Genomic DNA, 17,543 nt, shown 5'->3' on the forward strand with positions numbered 1-17,543 from the left:
GGGAGCATCAAAAGTCAAGTAGGCGGCAGGCGGCGCGGGACTTGCAGCCGCGGCGATGCTCTGCCGCCGGCGGGGCTTGCGCGATGATGCTTGAGCCTCTTGAAGGGCATGGAGGTGCCTTTGGACGGCTTTGATGGCCTGGTAGATGGCAGAGAAGTGAGAAGATTTTCGCGCCAAAACGCTTCGGCACCTTCACCCCCCCTGCCTTCGCTTCTGCGTACTTGTTGCTCCCGATATTCATCTCGGCGCTTCATTCGTAGTCGTTCAGCCGCTCTGGCATTGTTCACCGGATCAAACACACTTCGTTTGGACCGAACCATCAACGATACAAAAGTTTCGGAAAAATCGATCTCACACGGCTGCTGCTCGGCCACGCAAAAAGACTGCATATGATAACAGGTGATAAAATAGGCAGGCGTATGCAATAGCAGAGTTGGGCAGTGAATAGAACTCTCAGGGCAGCGTTTCTAGAGGTTTTTGGGCCAAAAACAGGGTATAAAGCTCGTCCAAAAATGGAAGTTTTCGCTCTTCAATTCCACCTTTTCGACCACCCCAACGATTCTCGGTGCGCTACCCGCCCCAAAAACTAGACGCTACAATAAAATCGTATTGTCAACACAGTGTGGGGGTAGAGAGGGAGCCAGATCGAACCGGCTCGAACTTTTTTTCTCGAAACCGACAAAGGTCGAAAAAAGTTGGGCCAGTGTCATACCAATATCGATGGAAGATCAAGTCGATTCATACAAACAAGCAGGCAAAATCACACTCATTTCTTGTTTTTCGTGGTCGACACCTTTTCCTTTCGCTTTTTAACGTGCTTGGGGATTTTGTTTTTACGGCGCTCGCGGTTGTGCTCTTTGACGAGTTTCTTCCACTCCTGGCAACACAACAGCGAAATTTGGGGAGTGAGACACAAAGCTGCTTCAACACCAAAGTCCATCATGCAGGACATACCGCCTTTGAAACAGTCGACGGATCTGGCAAACCAGCAATCGGCTTGGCGCCCTTTTTGTTCCCGCCTTCCTTTCCATCATCGTCGGCATCATCATCGTCATCGTCTTCATCGTCGTCGTCATCGTCGTCGTTGCCGTCTTCATCGACGTGACCGGCTTCGCCTGCGGTGACCTTCTCTTCCGATGCCGCCCCGCTCTGGAGCAGCACTGGCTGCTGTTGGGCGCCGGTGAGATCGGTCTTCATGCCAGTCAACGTTTGATAGAGAATCTGCCAAAGAGAAGGTGAGGAAACCAGACGCTGAGTGACAAAGCTCAAGAAGCAATTCTGACAAAAAAAAAAGCGGCAACCCAATACCTCTTCGCCTTGGCCAAGCTTCATCTTTTGGAAGTCGCGCTCAAAGTCAGTGACATCATCCAGGGTGCGGGGAATGAAAGCTTCACGGAAAACTTGCTCTTCACTGGCCTGCTCTGCGGTGAGCGTCACGGATCGCTGAGATGTCAACTCCTGCACCTTCTCGAGATACAGGTCGATATTATCGGCGGTGATGGTCACGTCTGTGACGAAATCAAACAGCTCTCGCAAGGTCATTGTGCTAACTTGATGCTTTCGGAAAAAGTCTGATGAGCAACCAGAATGAAGGGCGAAGGAAGTGTTAGTTGCAAAACATTCAACCGAAAAAGTCCGTCACAGCAACAGACGTACCAGTAACGTTGGTCAAATCCTTTCTCAAAAAGTTGAGTGCGTGCGGATGGTCGTGTTCCACAGATTGAGAAACATCGATAATATACAGCTGACTCTTGTAGTACCTGCACACACACACACACACAAAAAAAAAAAAAAACATCCGAGCAAGCCAATATTCGAACTTTCAACAAAAAAAACCAACATCACTCGTCCTTGCTCGCGGAACAAAACTTACAGCATGTTGTACTCGCTCAAGTCGGCATGGACAAGGTGACACATGTGGTACATGTCACGGACGAGGCGGATGCACTGATAGTACAGCTCGTGCGCTTTATCCGGCGTAATGGAGGCATCTTTCAGGCGGGGTGCCGGCCAGCCGTCGTGACCAAGGAATCGCATGACAAGAACGTGATTGCGCAAGAGCAAGGGCTCGGGGCATGGGATTTTCGCCATGTGCAGACGAGTCAGGTTGCGCACTTCTTTTTCGGCCCAGACTTTGACCATCTTGCGTGGATTGTGCTTGGCATAGCCGCGACGGAAGCGAAACTCGCCAGTGACGTACTTGTCGCGGTCCTTGAACACAAGAATCGACGTCTTGTAGACCTTGATGGCCATTTCCTCGCCGTCGTCGTTGACAGCGTGGTACACGTTCGCCTCTTTGCCCGTGCTGATGCAGCCATTGATTTGCTTGACAATGTTCTTGCTCACTAACTTGAAGAGGATCATGCGCGTGCGCGGATCGAGCACCTGTTCGGTCGTGGCGCGATCGGCCTTGTCTGTAACACGGTACCGGTCTGCGTCTGTTTTCCTTTGGTTTTCGGCCAGCTTGTTGGTCGCGTTGTCCTGAAGCCAGGAAGGGGATTCGAGTGAGTGCAAGGAGTCGGGACGACGTTCTGATGCTGCAGATCTCTACAACGATCTCCACAACGAACAAATTCAACTGACTTACGCTAAGTCGGGGCCCCAGGTACATTTCTACATGAACCTTGTTTTGCATCTTGCCCAGCATTGTTCGGTCTTGGTTTTGAAAGTGGCGGCCACCGCCCGCGTTCGCTGAAGCAGGCACATTTCCCGCGGTCGTCGATCGCGCTGCAGCCAGCTTTTTCGTGAAATCGCCTACAATCAACCATGTTCGTGAGTTTAAACAAGTGATCCTTTTTCTTTTCCAATATTGACAAGTCCATCCACGTTGATGGTTTTTGTGTTGCGACGTTCATTGTATGGGACGTTCATTGTATGGGACGTTCATCGTATGGGACGTTCATGTTGTGCAATCGCTCCAATTTTGACCTCCACACAAGTCATACTGTCATGTTTTTGGTTTGTCGGCTGCTTCCGCAACAAAAACACAGTCATCCAGAATGCGACCAAGGAGCTCGAGTCAGTGTTTCTGCGCTTGGGTGCTGGTTGTCGGGAGCATGAGCATGAGCATGGCTGCGGGTGCACCCATCGTCCACATGGACCACTCACAAACACCCCCCCCAACCCGCCCTCCTACCCTCCCAATCGCTTGGTTCTAATGCAATCGCCCCTCCCTGCATATTCACAACCCGTCTCACAATCGAGCGGGGGAGACAGCGCGAGGGTGGCCAAACTGAGCAAAAGCACCAACCTCGTGTGCCGTCCCAGTCGAGGCCGCCGTCGAGCATGTCGTCGTCCTGGTCCTCGTCATCGTCGTCGCCTTCCTCGTCGTGTTGGGCGTACTCGCCGCCTGCCTCGTCATCGAAGGCAGCGGCATCGTCAAAGTCCTCGTCGTCGTCCTCGTCGTCGCTCCACTGAACCGCCTTGAACTTGTCGCTCGCTGGCACAGCGGTCTCGGCGTCGTCAAACCTGCCGCTCATAGTACGAAACGATGGTAGAAATAATAAAAAGAATGAATGAATGAACGAAACACATCAAAAACACGGGTGTGTGTTTGGAATGAAAAACGAGCGGTTGGGCATTCGAAGGAGCGCGAATTCGGAGCGCCGACAAGCAAGCACTCCAGGCGACTCGGCAATTTCGCACCGAGAGACCCAACGCACAAGTGACAAGAGTGCTGAATTGTTAAGGAAATAAGAAGGCCTCCAAGGCTGCTGTAAAGCCATGACTTGGATTCAATTTGGATACAATTGCTGAAGCGTCAATCCAGTAGAATATACGGTGCCCAACACCGAGGTACTGTATCGAAGTTCCAAGAATATTGTGCAATTCATTTGCACCACTTTGTCAAGTGCACTCGTCTTTTGTTGTTCCATTACTTGACAATGCAGCCACTGCAGATTGAGCAAGCGCTTGCCATCATACAGGGCGCGACGTCGCTCAGCCAGCTGTCGTCCGGCCTGCGCTCGCTGCTGGACTTTGAGCATCAGAAACTGGCCGCGTCCCTCAAGATGCAGCGCCAACAGCAGCAGCAGCAGCAGCGGCAGGAACAGCGGCAGGAACAGCAGCAGCAGCAACAGTCGCTGATGCAGCTTGCAGAGCCGAGCCTGCTGCTTGTCAATACTGCGCTCGCCAGCCTCGATCCCGCCGTCCACACGCTCGGCTTCATCTGGCTTCTGTATGCGTTGATGTGCTCGTTTTCCCCCCTCTTTGTTGCTTTTGACTTCAATGTGCCCCGGTGCGGTGGTGTGGTGGTGGAGCAGTCAACGCGAGATCTCAATTCGATGACGGCAGCTCAGTTCCCAGCCAGCATAGCCCATCCCATCCCAGTCCCAGCCCAGCCCAGCTCGGACAGCGGCTCACGCAGCGTGTGCTTGTTGCTGTGATTTGAGATGAGAATGCTCCAAACCGGCAACAGGACCCCCCCCTACCCGTTCCCTTTGTTTTTGCGCGCCAAATTTTGATCGTCGCTGCTGAGACAAACCAAATGCCCTCATTTTGAATGTATCTATGTGTGTGTGGTTTTGGAACAGACGCGTCAAGTTCACGTCCGTTGAGGCCGCGCGTCAAGATCCGAGCTTCATTCCGCTGCTTCATGCGGTGCTGTCGCGGGGAGATGAAGCTCAGCTTCAGTTGGCCGGATATCTGCGTAAGTTTGTGTCACAGCTCCCTCCTTTTTCTCCGGTTGGTTGCGTTGATGGTGCAGATCTATGCCTTACTTTTTGCGCTGCTTGCTCTAGTCTATGTCATTTGCGACGTGGTCGCGCTTTACGCACACGAAACGATGCAGTTCGAGCGAACCATTGCAATTCTCGTCCTCGCCATCCAGAAGGCCGCCAAGCCCGGTCTGCTCACTATCATGCATGTGCATTTGTCTCAGGTATGTGCAGATTTTTTGCAGCGTTGAGGGGCGCGAGTGTGCGAAGAGAAGCCGGGGGAGGGGTTTCGGACTTCCCCTGACCTTCCGTTTGCTCTTGTGCAGCTGGCTCAGCTGGCCCAATGCTTCCATGTGGCACATGTCTTTGATGCTGATATCGTCGAGATCTCCCCAACTGTGAGTGATTGACTCTGCGCCTTTCGGAAAATCAACTACTTTTTTGAATCCTGCAACTCACCCTCTCTTTGTTTATTTTTCCATCAGTCGACCAGTCTCAAGATTGTCCATGTTCTGTCGTACTATTACTACGTTGGCATGATTTACTGCGGACTCAAGCAATGGCGGCGTGCCATGCACTTTTTCGGGATGGTACAGTTTCCCTCTTACGCATTTTTCTTGGTTTTGATTGTTTTCTTGTCTGTGAGGCTGAGTGTGTCTGTGTGGTCAACCGCATCTGTGGTAGGCTGTTTCGGCTCCTGCAAACACTACCAGTCTTATTGCTGTGGAGAGCTACAGAAAGTATGTTCTCGCCTCGCTTCTTCACTCTGGCAAGGTATGTGTTTCGCGGCAGTTGGTTGTTGGTGCTTGTTTGCGCGGGTCCTTGGCGCCATTGTTTTTTTGTGAATGCCTCGGCCAGTGTCGCTCATTTTCATGATGTGTTTGGACGTCAATCCATTGCAGGTGGAGGATTTGCCAAAGTACACGTCGTCCAACGTTGTGCGTACTGCAAAGCAAATTTCGGTCCCGTATGTCGAGTTTGCCGCCCTGTTCGAGAAGCTGTCGCTTGCTGAGGCTGCCCTTCTTGTTGCGTCTCAGTCCAGCGTCTTTCTCGAGGTAAAGGCGGTGACGGCGCGTTCATTAGTACTTGTTGTTGTTGGTTTGGTTCTAGCTGTTGTTGTTGTTGTTGTTTGGCCCAAAACCTCACTCTACTTGCTTCGCTTTCGATGGTAGCATACAAACTTGGGTCTTGTGAAGCAGTGCATGGCCTCCCTCACGCGCCGCATTGTGCAACGGCTCACGCAGACCTTCATCACTTTGAGTCTGACGGACATTGCAACGCACGCCCGTTTGAGTTCTGCGAAGGAAGCTGAACATCTTCTCGTGCAGATGGTACGGTTTGTTTAGCTTTGTCGTTTTTTGTTGTTTTTCTTTTAATTTTTCTTTGGCTGCAAGTTGCTCATCTGCCACTGATTCCTGTCTGCCTCCCTCTTCCCTCCTCCCTCTTCCCTCTATATAGATTGAAAGCGGCGAGATCCATGCTCAGATCAGCCAACGCGATGGAATGGTCGCTTTCAAAGACGACCCCAACCGATTCGAGTCGGCCGAAACGGTCGCTGCTGTCGATGCCAAGATTCGTCGCTCCATCCAGCTCCATGAACATTTGTCGCGATTGACTGCAGACATTTTGACTTCTTCATCGTACATTAAGAAGGTACGGTTTTGGTCTGGAAGTTTCGAGTAGAGTTGGCAGTGATATGAATGTAGTGGCTCACTCGTCATGGTGGACCTCACTTATCTCTCAACACAGACCGAGTTTGGGGCTCAAGGGAGTGCACAGCACGATCTGGACGATATGGAGGCGAGCTTCTGAGCCTTTTTTTTTTCCTAACATTTCGAGTCTGCGTGTCGCGATCGTCCAAGTGTTGGTCTCCGTCTCGTCCATCAAATACATCATACATAGTCCACGAATTCGAGTTGCGACGATCAGCTGGCTGTGTGTCGATGCCCGCGCCTGAAAAGTGAGGGTTGCAAAGCGCGTCCTTCCACCTCCATCTCCACACTCGCTCAAAGCTCACTCGGCTCACTCAATACACAAAGTGATAAGGTCGACAGGGTTGCGTGTCGTGCACATCAGACGATAAATCGGGGGGACAGGGATTATATTCCAGCACAAACAGAAACCATGCACTGGAAAAAAAATTGTCGAGCTTGCTTAGACCAGAGCAGCAAACGGTTTAGTGGTGGGCAGAGGCAGCCTTGCGCATCTGTGCGAGGGCGTCCTGGAGCTCCTCACGCTTTGCCTTGCCACGAGAGTGGGTGCCGAGCTGGGTTGGGAGAAGAAAAAAAATGGGAGAAAAGTGAGACGAAGGTTGTTGTCAACATCAATAGGAGCTCCTCTTGTTTTTATGCTCCTCCCGACACTCCCCGCCTCCGTCCCAAACATGCTCGTTGACGGCCGCAGATAGCCTAAAAGCTGAAACTTACGCGGCGCTTGGCGAGCTTGAGGGCACGCTTGTCCTTGCTGACCTTGAGCAGTTCGATAATGCGACGCTCGTAGGGGGCATAGCCGGAAACCTCACGGACGATGTCGCGGATGAACTTGACACGCTTGCTAAGGTGCTGTGTTTTTTGGTTTGTAGAACAAAGGAGGTGGCGCGGGTCAATGGTGAGCAAACGGAAAAAAAAAAAAACCAAAGGCGAAAGTTGGCGAGCGGTTTTGTGTTTGCAGCGTCCTCGGTAAATTGACGCAGACCCTCGTCCTGCGACCCTCCAGCCCGCCGATGCGGTCTGAATCCGATAGAACGGATCAATGTGTATCGGATTGACGCGTCGGTGGAGGGATATCGGGCATGCGGCACCTAGGACGGACGGGACACGGAACGCAGTGGGACGACGAGCCGCTCTTCTGTCCCTTCTACTTCCCCGCCCCTCTTCCCTTGCCCTCGCAAGCCCACTCGTCCCCGCATACTACCAAACGCACAGGCTGGGTGCAAAAGCGTGCTGGCCGGCGAGACAGCACCCGGCGAGAGAGGCCGCCCCATCGACCGCGACGCCATCATTGCCCCACCATTACCCCCTTCTCGAAAACCCCTTCCTTTGGCCCTGGCGCGCCGCGGACGACTCGCAAACATGCAGGTGATGCATGGTCAGAGCAAACTTACGCCCTTGCGAGAGACAGGTCGGACGGGGCGGGCACGCGAGGTGACCTTGAAGCCCTTCTTAAGGCCGACAGAAAGAGACTCGACGGTCATTGTTGCAGAAAAGAGAGGACGTTCACCCAAAGCGGTCGAATTTGGTTTTTGTTTTTTTCGATTTCGAGTGAATTCAAGAAAGTTGCAAATCACAGATCTGGGCTACAGGATGCTGGTGATACAGCATGAGCAAGTAGAGCGCAATTTCGGGATTTTTTTTTGGTTTGCTCTGATGAAGCGGATGTGAAGAAGGTGAAATTTTTTTGTTTTTCCCTTGTCATTCACTGATGCAAACCGACGCAATGGCACGAATCCAACAACATCAAGCAGTTACAATATGTTGTATAGTCCAATCTTAGTCAACCTACAACCCCTTGCGGGACGGGTGGAAGCGTCAGGGCCATGGTTACTGCTCGTCACACGCTGAGAACTCGCTTTTGCGTAAAATGGAGTTGCCACGCGAAACAGTGAATGATCGTGCAGGTTTGTCAATCAAGATGCTTGCACAAACATTCTAATTGTTAATTGTTCAGTGAGGAATACACACTGCAAAACTTCGTTGTTGAGGAACGAGGTGAGACAAGTGACACTATCAAAAACGACCGCACCTTGTGGTTTGAGCCAGAATTCGCTGCCACCGCCGCGATTCCTTCCCCCCCCCCCCGCGCCCTGCCCTCCGCCGTTGTGCTACATAAGAATGTTCCCTCGCCGAATGCGATCACATTCTGGATCCGCACCATCATTCCGCTCTGTAGTCTGTGCTTTCACATCCCATCATTCGTTGCTATCATTTCTCTTTTTGTTTGGGTTTTTTTTTTTTTTTTTTTTTGACTTTCACTTTTTCCCGTGTTGTGTTTCAATCGTTCGGTCCAACAGAGAAAGGGGCAGACACTCGTTTTCGCTTGTGTGTTTGGGTGTGTGTGTGTGGGTGTGCGTGTTCCTGGCTTTTGTGGGCCCTTTGACATTCAACGAGAACAGCAGCACCACCTTGCACCTTTTGGGTCAGGCTTCAGGCTTGGCAGAGACAGAGTGTGTGTGTGTGGCTGCCGCATGGACTGCTGTTTCCCCCCGCTGCCTCGCCCGATCCACGCCATGGCATCCTCTGCCGGTGCGAGCCTACCGAACAGTGCAGCATCGATGTCGCCGTCGTCGTCGTCGTCGTCGTCGTCGTCTCGTCTCGTAGCCGGTGCGGGTGCTGCATCGCGCGACGACGACAAGGACGGTCGTCGAATGGCGATTCTTGCTGCTCCGATGACCGCGCCACCAGGCCAGCAGCAGTCCGCAGCGAGGCGACGGAGGCTCGGGCCATGTGCACCGCGGAGAACGCTTGTTCCACTCGCTGCCATGTCGCTCTTCCTGCTGCTGTCGCTCTTCCCGCACTGTCTGCTAGAGACCAACGCCGTTCGAGTCAACAACGGCGGAACTTTTTTCCTTGGGTATCGCTCTGCCATCGCTGTGCCCCACGCTGCGCCCGTCTACACTGCGGCGCCCAGTGCGAGCTCTGAACAGTCCCCAACACAACGCAAGGGCACCAAGCCAGAAGCCAGCGGCGCAGCGCCACCCAAGACGAAGCTCCCGTCAGCCATCCCTTCCGCTAATGAACAAGCTGGTGAGTGACTTTGATTCGTATTCTCAGACAAGTATTCTCAGACAAGTACCAACAGTACAACAACAACAACAACAACAACAACTACAAAAAAGTTCTAAAAGTACAATCCCGACTCATGCTTGTGCTCGTCTTTTTTTGTTTGGTCGCTTGACGCTTTGAACAGAGAATGCAAACGCTGCAAAGCAACCAGCGCGCAGCCAGACCCAGGCAGGTGCCAGCAAGACAAAAGCGACTGCCTCCACAACCACAGACAAGATAATACCAGCGAGTCGCGTTGCAAAGGATTGGGCGGAACAGCTTGACTTTGGAGAACCAAGAGAATTTGCGCCGTTCTGGCACGGGCTGCCGTCGAACGGTCCGGACATGTACGGGACGGTGTACCAGCCGAATGAGCCTGTGAGCAACTACTCTGCGTACTCTGAAGAAGAGGTCGTTCCGGCCATCCTTGCCCAACGGACAAAGATGGACTTGGACTTTGAGCCCAGCATTTGGACTGTGCCACACCAGCTGACGCTTGGCCGGCCGTACACAATCCGCGTTGCCTTGCACAATCTGGCGTCGGATGCCGGACTGGCGGTCGCCCACGCGGCCGTCGGGTCTGAGATAACGGTGCACTTTGCCCCTACGTCGGTTCGCCCTCACGGCCGCACGATTGCCTCCATCACGTTGCATCCTTCGCGACCTGGCGAAAATCTAGTTCGCATCATCCAGATCGACACGTCGAGGGGCACGGCGCAGTATCGAATTGTCATACCGTCCATTATCAACCCGTTCTATCTCCCATGCCTGACTCAACTCAGCCTGCCGGCTGGCCTCCGGATAACATCCATGCTCGGCTTGCGCAACCCGTATGCCGAGAACATGTCTGTGCTTGATGCCCATATCGTGGGCGCGCCTCAAGGCGAAGTTCTTGTGCCGATGAGTGAGGACTGGTTTCGCGTCACGCAGTTGTGGGACTTGCAGCCAGAGCACTACCGTCCCGTGTTGCACTTTTCATTCCAGTCCCCCCACGTCGGACTGCACTCTGGCGTGGTTATGATCAAGACGGGCCACGGGACGCTCTTCTTGCCGTTTGACGTGACCGTCTCCTCGTGGGGCGTTTTTGCACGCCCGGTGCTTCTTAATTTTGGTGTCTTCCCAGCCGACGGCAAGCCGCGCTCCATGCCGCTGCGCTTGCTCAATACCGGTCTTTTGCACGTGACTGTGCGCGGCTTTGATCAGGAGTCGATCTCACCTGCCGGGGACGATACAAATCGCATCAGCTTTGTCGACGGCAAAGACGTTGAGGTTGGCCCCGGATTTACCAAATTCACGCCTGCAGTGGAGCTTCTCTTCTCCTCACAGACGGTCGGGTTGCACCAGGGCTGGATAACGGTGCACACAGACTCTGGAGGCCAGCAATTTGCCATTCCACCCATTCCTTATCGCGCAGTGGTTTTGAACGGCCAGTTCGGAGCGCCAGTGAATGATTGTGTGTTTATCTTGGAAGACGCGCCAATCACTCGCGAGATTTCCTTGCACAACACGTTCGATATGCCCGTTCTTGTGATGGATGTGAGCATCCAGGAAAATCGGCACTTTCAAATTCTGCAGTTCAAGCCAACTGTGGTCCCACCCAACGCCACCGTGCCCGTTTTGACTGTCTTCTTTTCACCTTCGTTCGACGACGGGGTCAACCCCGCTACTGTCACTTTTATCCAGTCCTTGTTTTTGCTGACAAACGTCTCCGAGTTCTCGCTGGAGCTTGTGGCCTACACGGGTGTGCTGACTGCTTGCCCAATTGCGGCCGACCTCCCGCCATACCTCTCCGAGATAGAATCTGGGACGATAGAGGCTCGGTCGCATTCGGAAGTTTCTCTTGTTGCGCTTGACCTTGAGCCGCCCTCCGCGCTCCCCTCCATGCAAAAATGGCCGTCGTTCAAATCGTGGTTTGAGCTCAATCGAAGAATGTTGGCCCAGCAGCGTAGTCTATCGCGCGATCCGTGTGAGGGCACCACTGACTTCCCTGTGTGCATTTCCCCCGTGAACAAGCCCGGCTCGCAACTTCGTTCACCTGCGTGCGGCCTTGATGGTCTGGGCTTTGACCTGAACGAGTTGGCAGTGCGGTTTGGGACTGTCAATGTCGGGCAGACCCTCGAGCTGAGTTTCAACCTGTACAATCCAACCCCAACGCGCATGGTGATTGTCGAGATTGTTGTTGAAGTGCCCTATCTCAGTGTTGGCCTGTCGGGCGATGTGACCTTCTCGCCAGACTTTCTGCCATCCGAGCGAGAGGTGCTTGTTGACATGGCGGCTATTATCGAGCCGAACGGTCGTGCCCAGATGTCTGTCAAATTTACCGTGACGGAAGCAGCGGCTCTGCATCAGCAAGCGTTCGCTGCCCTCGAACGGCAAAAGAGCCCGCGAAATCGCAAGAGCTTTTCGACCCCCATCCAACTCCTCACGTTCGATCACCTGTACAAGATCCCCGTGTTTTTCAAGGTTGCTCGAGGCAGTCTGGCGGTCATGGATACCAATCTTGAGTTTGTCGTCTCGTGCCCAGGCATGAGTGCGCACAAGCCGCTTTGGGTGCACAACTCTGCGCGCTCTCTGCAAATCACTCGTGTCGAGTCTGCCGATCCGCGCGTCTTCTTTGCGCCGCTGGACGCGGTGCATCCCGAGAATTTGAACGTCGAGTCCAGCGTGCATCACCCTTCCACACCCATCCAGGTCCCCAAGGGGTCGTCCAACTCGCCGCACAAGGATGGTGCGCAACAAATTGGCAGCATTGTCGTGAAAGCAGATCAACTTCCCTGTTGCTGTATGCAGGGTGGCCAGGACATTGCTCAGGACGATACCATCTGTCGATTACCGGCTTCCGCGTACGACCGAGCGCCTCTCGCCGACGGCGTGCGTGCCATGCGCGAAATGCTCATCCAGACATGGAAGGTGGAGTCTGCCTTCCCAAAGTACCTTTCCCAGCTGCTTGGATTCTCCAAGGACTCAGTCGGCCCCAATGCCGCTCGTCCACTTTCTCAGAGCGAATTCGCAAAGCGCTTCGTCGACGCTGCAGCCGACGGCCGATCCCCGTTCGTCAAGCGGTGGCTGCCGTTGCATCCTATGCCTCCGCTGCATGTGAATGGCACCTTTGGCACATGTCGACATGTAAATGCGACATTCGGCGATCGCATCACCCTTGGTCTTTCCTCGAAACCGCTGTCTGAGCTCGAAGTTCGCGAATTTCTGAGCATGGCAGCGCTGCCTGCTGTGGAGCAGTTTGTGGTTCCAGTCATTGTGCACTCTGATCTGTTTGCAACGGGCGCTGTGGGCCATGTTCGGGTGACTGTTGTTCCGCCAACCATTATTCCCCCTTCGTACACGGACTACGGGGCCGCCATTGAGGAGTACCGCTATGCGCAGCTCTATCGCTGGCTCGCTCACGACATGCGATTTGGCGCGCTGCTATCAAAGCTCAATGCCAACCGCACGCGCGCCATTCGGGAACTTGAGCTGGAGTCGCGACTTCCGTGTCCGCTCTGCCATCACTCACTGACCTCCATGTTCCTAGAGACGGCTCGCGCACCCAACTCCGTTCTGCGAGACTTTGCGGGGCTCATGTATGAGGCATTGCAGGATTTCAACGTAACGACCGACTATTCCAACCCGGAAGACCTCTTCGGCGAGCTTGTTTCCTCCCGCATCGATCGAATGACTTCCACGCCCGTGGCCCCTGCGACTGCCACTGTTGGTGCTGGTGCTGGTGCTGGTGCTGGTGCTGGTGCTGGTGCTGGTGCAGGCCGCAATTCTTTTTCGAGCTCGGCGACGCAAGGCGTGTTCAGTGCCTTCATCCTGCCACCGAAGGTCCGATCGCGACTCGCCATGGGCGCTCGCTTGCACATGCCACGAACACGCGTTGGTGAAACCTCGACGCACACTCTCACCTTGCGCAACCCGTCCTCGTCTCCCGTCTTTGTCACGCTGGTCGTTCCCCGCCAAGGTGGCACACAAAACAGCGCCCAGTCTGTTACGAAAGAAGCCGAGGCCTTGCTGAATTCCTCCCTGCCATTGTTGGGATCGCACTACACCAGCGGCAACGATGGCACGTTTGTCACGGGGGCGCGCTATGGCGTTTCTGTGCTGCCCGCGAACGGCACATTGCAAGTGCCCATTCAGTTCAAACCGCGCTCGGTCGGGAACTTTTCCACCGTTCTACTCATCCGCTCCTCTCTCGCGTTGCTCGAGACGCTTCTTATTGAGGGAGAAGGCTCCTTGCCGAGCATTGCCTTCTCGGTCAGTCAGTCCGTCCCCGCTCCAGACCACGACGCGGTGCCCTCTGGTCGAAAGCAGCTCCAGGCTGCAGCCCATCTCGCGCCGACTCAGCACTCTGGGTCCACCAAGGTCAAGTCTTTGTTGCATCATCCACCGCACCACTCGTCAGCCACCCAAGCTGCGGGCGTGAGCAAGGGCATGACTCGCAACCAACTTTTGGCCGTGCATGCGGACGCGGCTGCAGACGGCCCCGCGGCCACTCTCTACCTGCGCTACTCGCCCGCTACCTCGGCCACGTGTCAAGTGGTGAATAGTGAGCGTGACGAGCTGGAACCTCGCGAGGATCAGACCTCCCTTCCTGAACATTCGAGTCTCGGTCATTTCGTTCCGCCCTCCCTCACCCAAAAGCTCACAATCTCCAACCCCGGGAATGAACGAGCTGTCGTGACCTCTCTCATGCTTGTTCGAGGCGACGGGAAGCCGCTGGGCTGTTCTGTGAAGGGCTTTACCATTTCTCCTTGCGTTCTGGCTGCCTCGCCGCTTGGTGCTGATGATGATGACGTTGATGATGATGATGGCGGCTTGAGTTTTCTCAACCGTGATGGAGATTCAAATCCGCACGAAGCGAAGCAGAGTACGGCCGAGCAGCAGCTGAACCTTGTGGGGCTTCCTGAGCCTTCGTCAAGCACCCTGTCCGTTGACCCTTCGGCAAGTTTCGATGTGCTTATCACGCACACGCTTCAAGATTTCAGCACCTGCCAAACAGATGTGCTTCTGGAGGTGAAGCTAGATGATCACCAAGTGTTCCGCGCCGCCATCCTTGCCATTGTGCCAGAAGATTTGAGAGAGCAGTGCATCATTGCGAGTGGCGACCACCACCACCACGCTTCAGGCTTTGGACTCGCGCTTCAAGACTCGCTGGCCGAGCGGCTTGTGTTGGCTGTTCTTTTGCTTGTCGTTGCCGCAGGTCTTCTTTACGCAGGGCATGAACAGTTTGCGCTTTTCCGCAGGCTGCAGAATGGCAGCGGCACCAACTCGTCGTCCGCGGCAACCACTCCGGGTGACGTCGATCGAAAGCACGGCAAGAAGAAAGTCGTCAAGCCAAGCCCCGTGGGCCCAGGAAAGCCATACACTTCACGGCGGCGCCCCTCTGCCAGCTTGAATCTTGTTTCGATGAACGAACAGTCGAGTGAAGATGAGGAGACCACGGAGGAATATCTTGATCTCCTGCGCTGGTCCGAGTTGCGCGGCCCTGGAAACCACCGCATGGATGTCGGGTCGCCTTCTCCAGCAGGCTCCCACAAAGCGTCGCCGCAGCCCACACCCAAGCACTCCGCGCCAGCTTCGCGGCTGCCGTCGGTCGCTCCTTCGCGTGCCCCTTCACAGCCCGCTTCCAGGGCTCCGACCGCCCCCGCTTCCGCAGCCTCGTCGCTTCCGCCGTCCGCGCCGACCTCTGCGAGTGTTGCAGCGACCGTGTCCAGTTCAGACACACTCGTCCTGCCTTCTTCGCTCAATTTGAGCAGCTATTTGGCTCAGGTTGGGTCGGCATTGGAGGCAGAGTTGAACGCGGCCGCTCCAGAACCGCTTGGACTGGAGGCGCTCGCCGCGATGCCTGCATCTGCTCGTCCGTCCATGTCGACTTCTGGAGATGTGACATTGCAGGCGGCAACAGTGAGCCACGAGGATGGCGATGATGATTTCGGAGTGGCCGATGCAGATTCCGTCGTTCCACAACTCCGCTCTGCCCGTGTGTTGCTTTCTGAAAATGACCTGGATCTGTCAGTGTCCTCCAGTACCGCTGACCTGGAACCGGTCTCGGTTGTTTCCGAACCTGTGATGACTTCCATTTTTGCCGCTCCTGCTGCTGTTGCTGCGACGTTGGATGACGCGCGTCTTCACACAGACTCGCCACTTGTTCCCCTCCCTATGCTGTCCCCTGTGCCGGCAAATCCGTTCAAAGCGACTGACCAGGTGCCGTCGACGCTCCTTGGCTCTCCGCTTGCCGGATCTCCTCTCGTGACGGCAGCAACAGCGCACTTGAATGTATCACTGGCTGACCAAGACGCCGACCAAGGTGCTGACCAAGGCGCTGCACCGAAAGCAGCCGCTGGTGGGCGCCAGCGACGTCGCTCCAAGTCCGATGCGCAGCTCAAGCACCTGTCCACGATCCAGCCAAACTCGTCTGGAGAGCAGCAGACCGTTGCTTCCGTGTCGGTGTCTGCCGGCAATTCTCCCGCAGCCGCTGCACGCGCTGCCACGCGTCAGCCTGGCACTTCTCAGCGTGGCTCCTCCCGCGTATCCATCGCCCCAGAGGCATCGACGATTGCTCCAGGAGCGAACAAAGCGTCTGGACGTAAGTCCCCGACAATGCGCAAGTCGTCGTCCACGTCAGACGCGTCCGCGGCTGCCTTGGTAGCGGGCCGTGCTGCCGAACCCCCTTCTTCGACCGCACGTGCCTCACAGCCAGCCCTGTCGGGTGACTCGCCGCCCACGCGTTCATCGCGCCACCGCAAGAATCGATCTGTTGAATTGCTGGAAAGTCTGCCCTCCTCCTCCTCTTCCTCCTCCTCTGCAAGTGTCCCGATGAGCCATGTCGCTGCTCATCGATCAAGCAGCATGGATTCAGCCGATGCAGCAACGGTTGGAAGTGCGCCTTCGTTAATTCGTCGACCCGTGAGTCCTGGAACTGTGGGTGCGTCCTTGGCTTCCAAGCCCTCTTTCAGCAGCGCGTCGCGTTCTGCCGAAAAGGTGCATGGCAATCGGCACAGTGATCCGCAGACCAGATCCACCGACGTTGCAGCGTCTGGCAGAATGTTTGAGCGCCATTCAGACCCAGCGAGTCAGCCGCTGTTTGCTCCAGCCACCGGTCTGCTCTCTTCGTCCCCGCCCCCAATTGCCAGCCGACTCGGTGCTGTTGGGAGTGTGTTTGGTGAGCCTGTGTCGCACTCTACGTCCGCCGAAATGTACGCCAATCCCGACACGAGCTCGTTCTTTTCCTTCTCGTTGCGGCCGCAACCACAGCACCAGCACCAGCACCAGCACCAACTGCCTCCAGCGGCGCCTGTGCCTCCGCCGCCTTCGTCCACGGCGGCGGCAGACCCGTGGTACAGCTCGTTCTCTTCGCTCTGGGGTCCTGCCGACGCGAGCAGCGTGCCGGCTTCAACTGCTCGCGAGCCCCGGATGCGTGGTGGTGGCCCATTGGGCGCCTCTCTCCCTCCTGCCATGCGCCCAGACCCGACGCATGACGTGCCGCACACCCCTCCTCCGCCTGGTTTTGCGCTCATGCACCGCGGAATGCACTCGCATGACGTGGGCAACCTCAACTATCGGCGCACGGACTTGTTCAATGCGGCCCCTGCTCTCGCTGCTGCCCCTCCAATTCCCACTGCGGCAGCCGGCACCGCGTCCAACCACACGCGCGGTGGCGTCTGGGCGTATCCGTTGTTTGCACCCGAGTCGCTGTGGAGCGATGCAGAAGCGTTGGCTCCCCCGACCCTCGTTTCTCCCGGACCGCTGGCCTCGTCCTTCTTTGTGAATGGCTCTACGTGGAATAATTCGGTGAATGGCGGCGGCAGCAGCAGCTCGGGCATTGCAAGTGCGTCGTCGGGCTCTCAGAGTGCGCCCAACGGTTCGTCGCCGATCGCTTCGCGCGCACTTCCTGCCATTTCGCCGCAGCAGTCCGTTCGTCTTGCTCCTGTGCAGGCTCCCGGTCAGCCACCGTCGTGGAATTCAGCCGACTCCAATGGCAATGGCCAAACTCTCCCGCCGCCGCCTGCTCCAACGACGGAGGAGCTTCTCGCCACGTTCCTTTCCATTTCCAGTGCAGGAGCCGCATCCACGCAACAACATTCTATGGATCGACAAAAGCAACACGAGTAGGTTGTCGAGTTTTGGTTTC

At 55.5% G+C, this 17,543-nt stretch overlaps 4 protein-coding genes across 4 annotated transcripts; 2 read left to right on the forward strand and 2 right to left on the reverse strand.

Annotated features, from left to right (window-relative positions):
- Positions 1–699: 699 nt before the first annotated feature.
- Positions 700–3,501, reverse strand: CAOG_05186 (protein serine/threonine kinase). Its single transcript, XM_004346821.2, has 7 exons — positions 3,251–3,501; positions 2,588–2,754; positions 1,874–2,481; positions 1,657–1,760; positions 1,309–1,571; positions 955–1,221; positions 700–877 (listed from the first exon to the last, which is right to left on the reverse strand). The coding sequence occupies exons 1-7, from the start codon at positions 3,477–3,479 to the stop codon at positions 767–769; spliced, it is 1,749 nt and encodes a 582-aa protein (XP_004346871.1). The 5' UTR covers positions 3,480–3,501; the 3' UTR covers positions 700–766.
- A 349-nt stretch (positions 3,502–3,850) lies between these two features.
- Positions 3,851–6,565, forward strand: CAOG_05187 (hypothetical protein). The gene is made up of 10 exons (XM_004346822.2): positions 3,851–4,177; positions 4,533–4,648; positions 4,740–4,879; positions 4,982–5,053; positions 5,141–5,245; positions 5,340–5,429; positions 5,558–5,710; positions 5,828–5,986; positions 6,114–6,308; positions 6,405–6,565. Exons 1-10 carry the CDS (start codon positions 3,885–3,887, stop codon positions 6,465–6,467), a joined length of 1,386 nt encoding a protein of 461 aa, XP_004346872.1. The 5' UTR covers positions 3,851–3,884; the 3' UTR covers positions 6,468–6,565.
- Positions 6,566–6,735: 170 nt separating this feature from the next.
- Positions 6,736–7,901, reverse strand: CAOG_05188 (50S ribosomal protein L36e). The gene is made up of 3 exons (XM_004346823.2): positions 7,759–7,901; positions 7,082–7,216; positions 6,736–6,921 (listed from the first exon to the last, which is right to left on the reverse strand). The coding sequence occupies exons 1-3, from the start codon at positions 7,846–7,848 to the stop codon at positions 6,832–6,834; spliced, it is 315 nt and encodes a 104-aa protein (XP_004346873.1). The 5' UTR covers positions 7,849–7,901; the 3' UTR covers positions 6,736–6,831.
- Positions 7,902–9,087: 1,186 nt separating this feature from the next.
- CAOG_05189 (hypothetical protein) lies at positions 9,088–17,524 on the forward strand (the record flags this gene model as incomplete). The annotated part of the gene is made up of 2 exons (XM_004346824.2): positions 9,088–9,397; positions 9,561–17,524. The coding sequence occupies exons 1-2, from the start codon at positions 9,133–9,135 to the stop codon at positions 17,522–17,524; spliced, it is 8,229 nt and encodes a 2,742-aa protein (XP_004346874.1). The 5' UTR covers positions 9,088–9,132.
- Positions 17,525–17,543: the final 19 nt, after the last annotated feature.

The sequence above is a fragment of the Capsaspora owczarzaki genome (genome assembly GCF_000151315.2).
Source record: "Capsaspora owczarzaki ATCC 30864 unplaced genomic scaffold supercont2.8, whole genome shotgun sequence".
NCBI classification, from domain to species: domain Eukaryota; class Filasterea; order Ministeriida; family Capsasporidae; genus Capsaspora; species Capsaspora owczarzaki.

Bases quoted from the DNA above. Each gene is read 5' to 3' on its own strand.
- CAOG_05186 (XM_004346821.2), bottom strand. From the start codon at position 3,479: ATGAGCGGCAGGTTTGACGACGCCGAGACCGCTGTGCCAGCGAGCGAC. The intron at 1,572-1,656 runs GTACGTCTGTTG...GTTGCTCATCAG, and splicing joins GGATTTGACCAACGTTACTG to ACTTTTTCCGAAAGCATCAA. The intron at 1,222-1,308 runs GTATTGGGTTGC...TCTCTTTGGCAG, and splicing joins AGCTTGGCCAAGGCGAAGAG to ATTCTCTATCAAACGTTGAC.
- CAOG_05187 (XM_004346822.2), top strand. From the start codon at position 3,885: ATGCAGCCACTGCAGATTGAGCAAGCGCTTGCCATCATACAGGGCGCG. The intron at 5,711-5,827 runs GTAAAGGCGGTG...TTTCGATGGTAG, and splicing joins AGTCCAGCGTCTTTCTCGAG to CATACAAACTTGGGTCTTGT. The intron at 6,309-6,404 runs GTACGGTTTTGG...CTCTCAACACAG, and splicing joins CTTCATCGTACATTAAGAAG to ACCGAGTTTGGGGCTCAAGG.
- CAOG_05188 (XM_004346823.2), bottom strand. From the start codon at position 7,848: ATGACCGTCGAGTCTCTTTCTGTCGGCCTTAAGAAGGGCTTCAAGGTC. The intron at 7,217-7,758 runs GTAAGTTTGCTC...CAAAAAACACAG, and splicing joins GACCTGTCTCTCGCAAGGGC to CACCTTAGCAAGCGTGTCAA. The intron at 6,922-7,081 runs GTAAGTTTCAGC...CTCCCAACCCAG, and splicing joins TCAAGCTCGCCAAGCGCCGC to CTCGGCACCCACTCTCGTGG.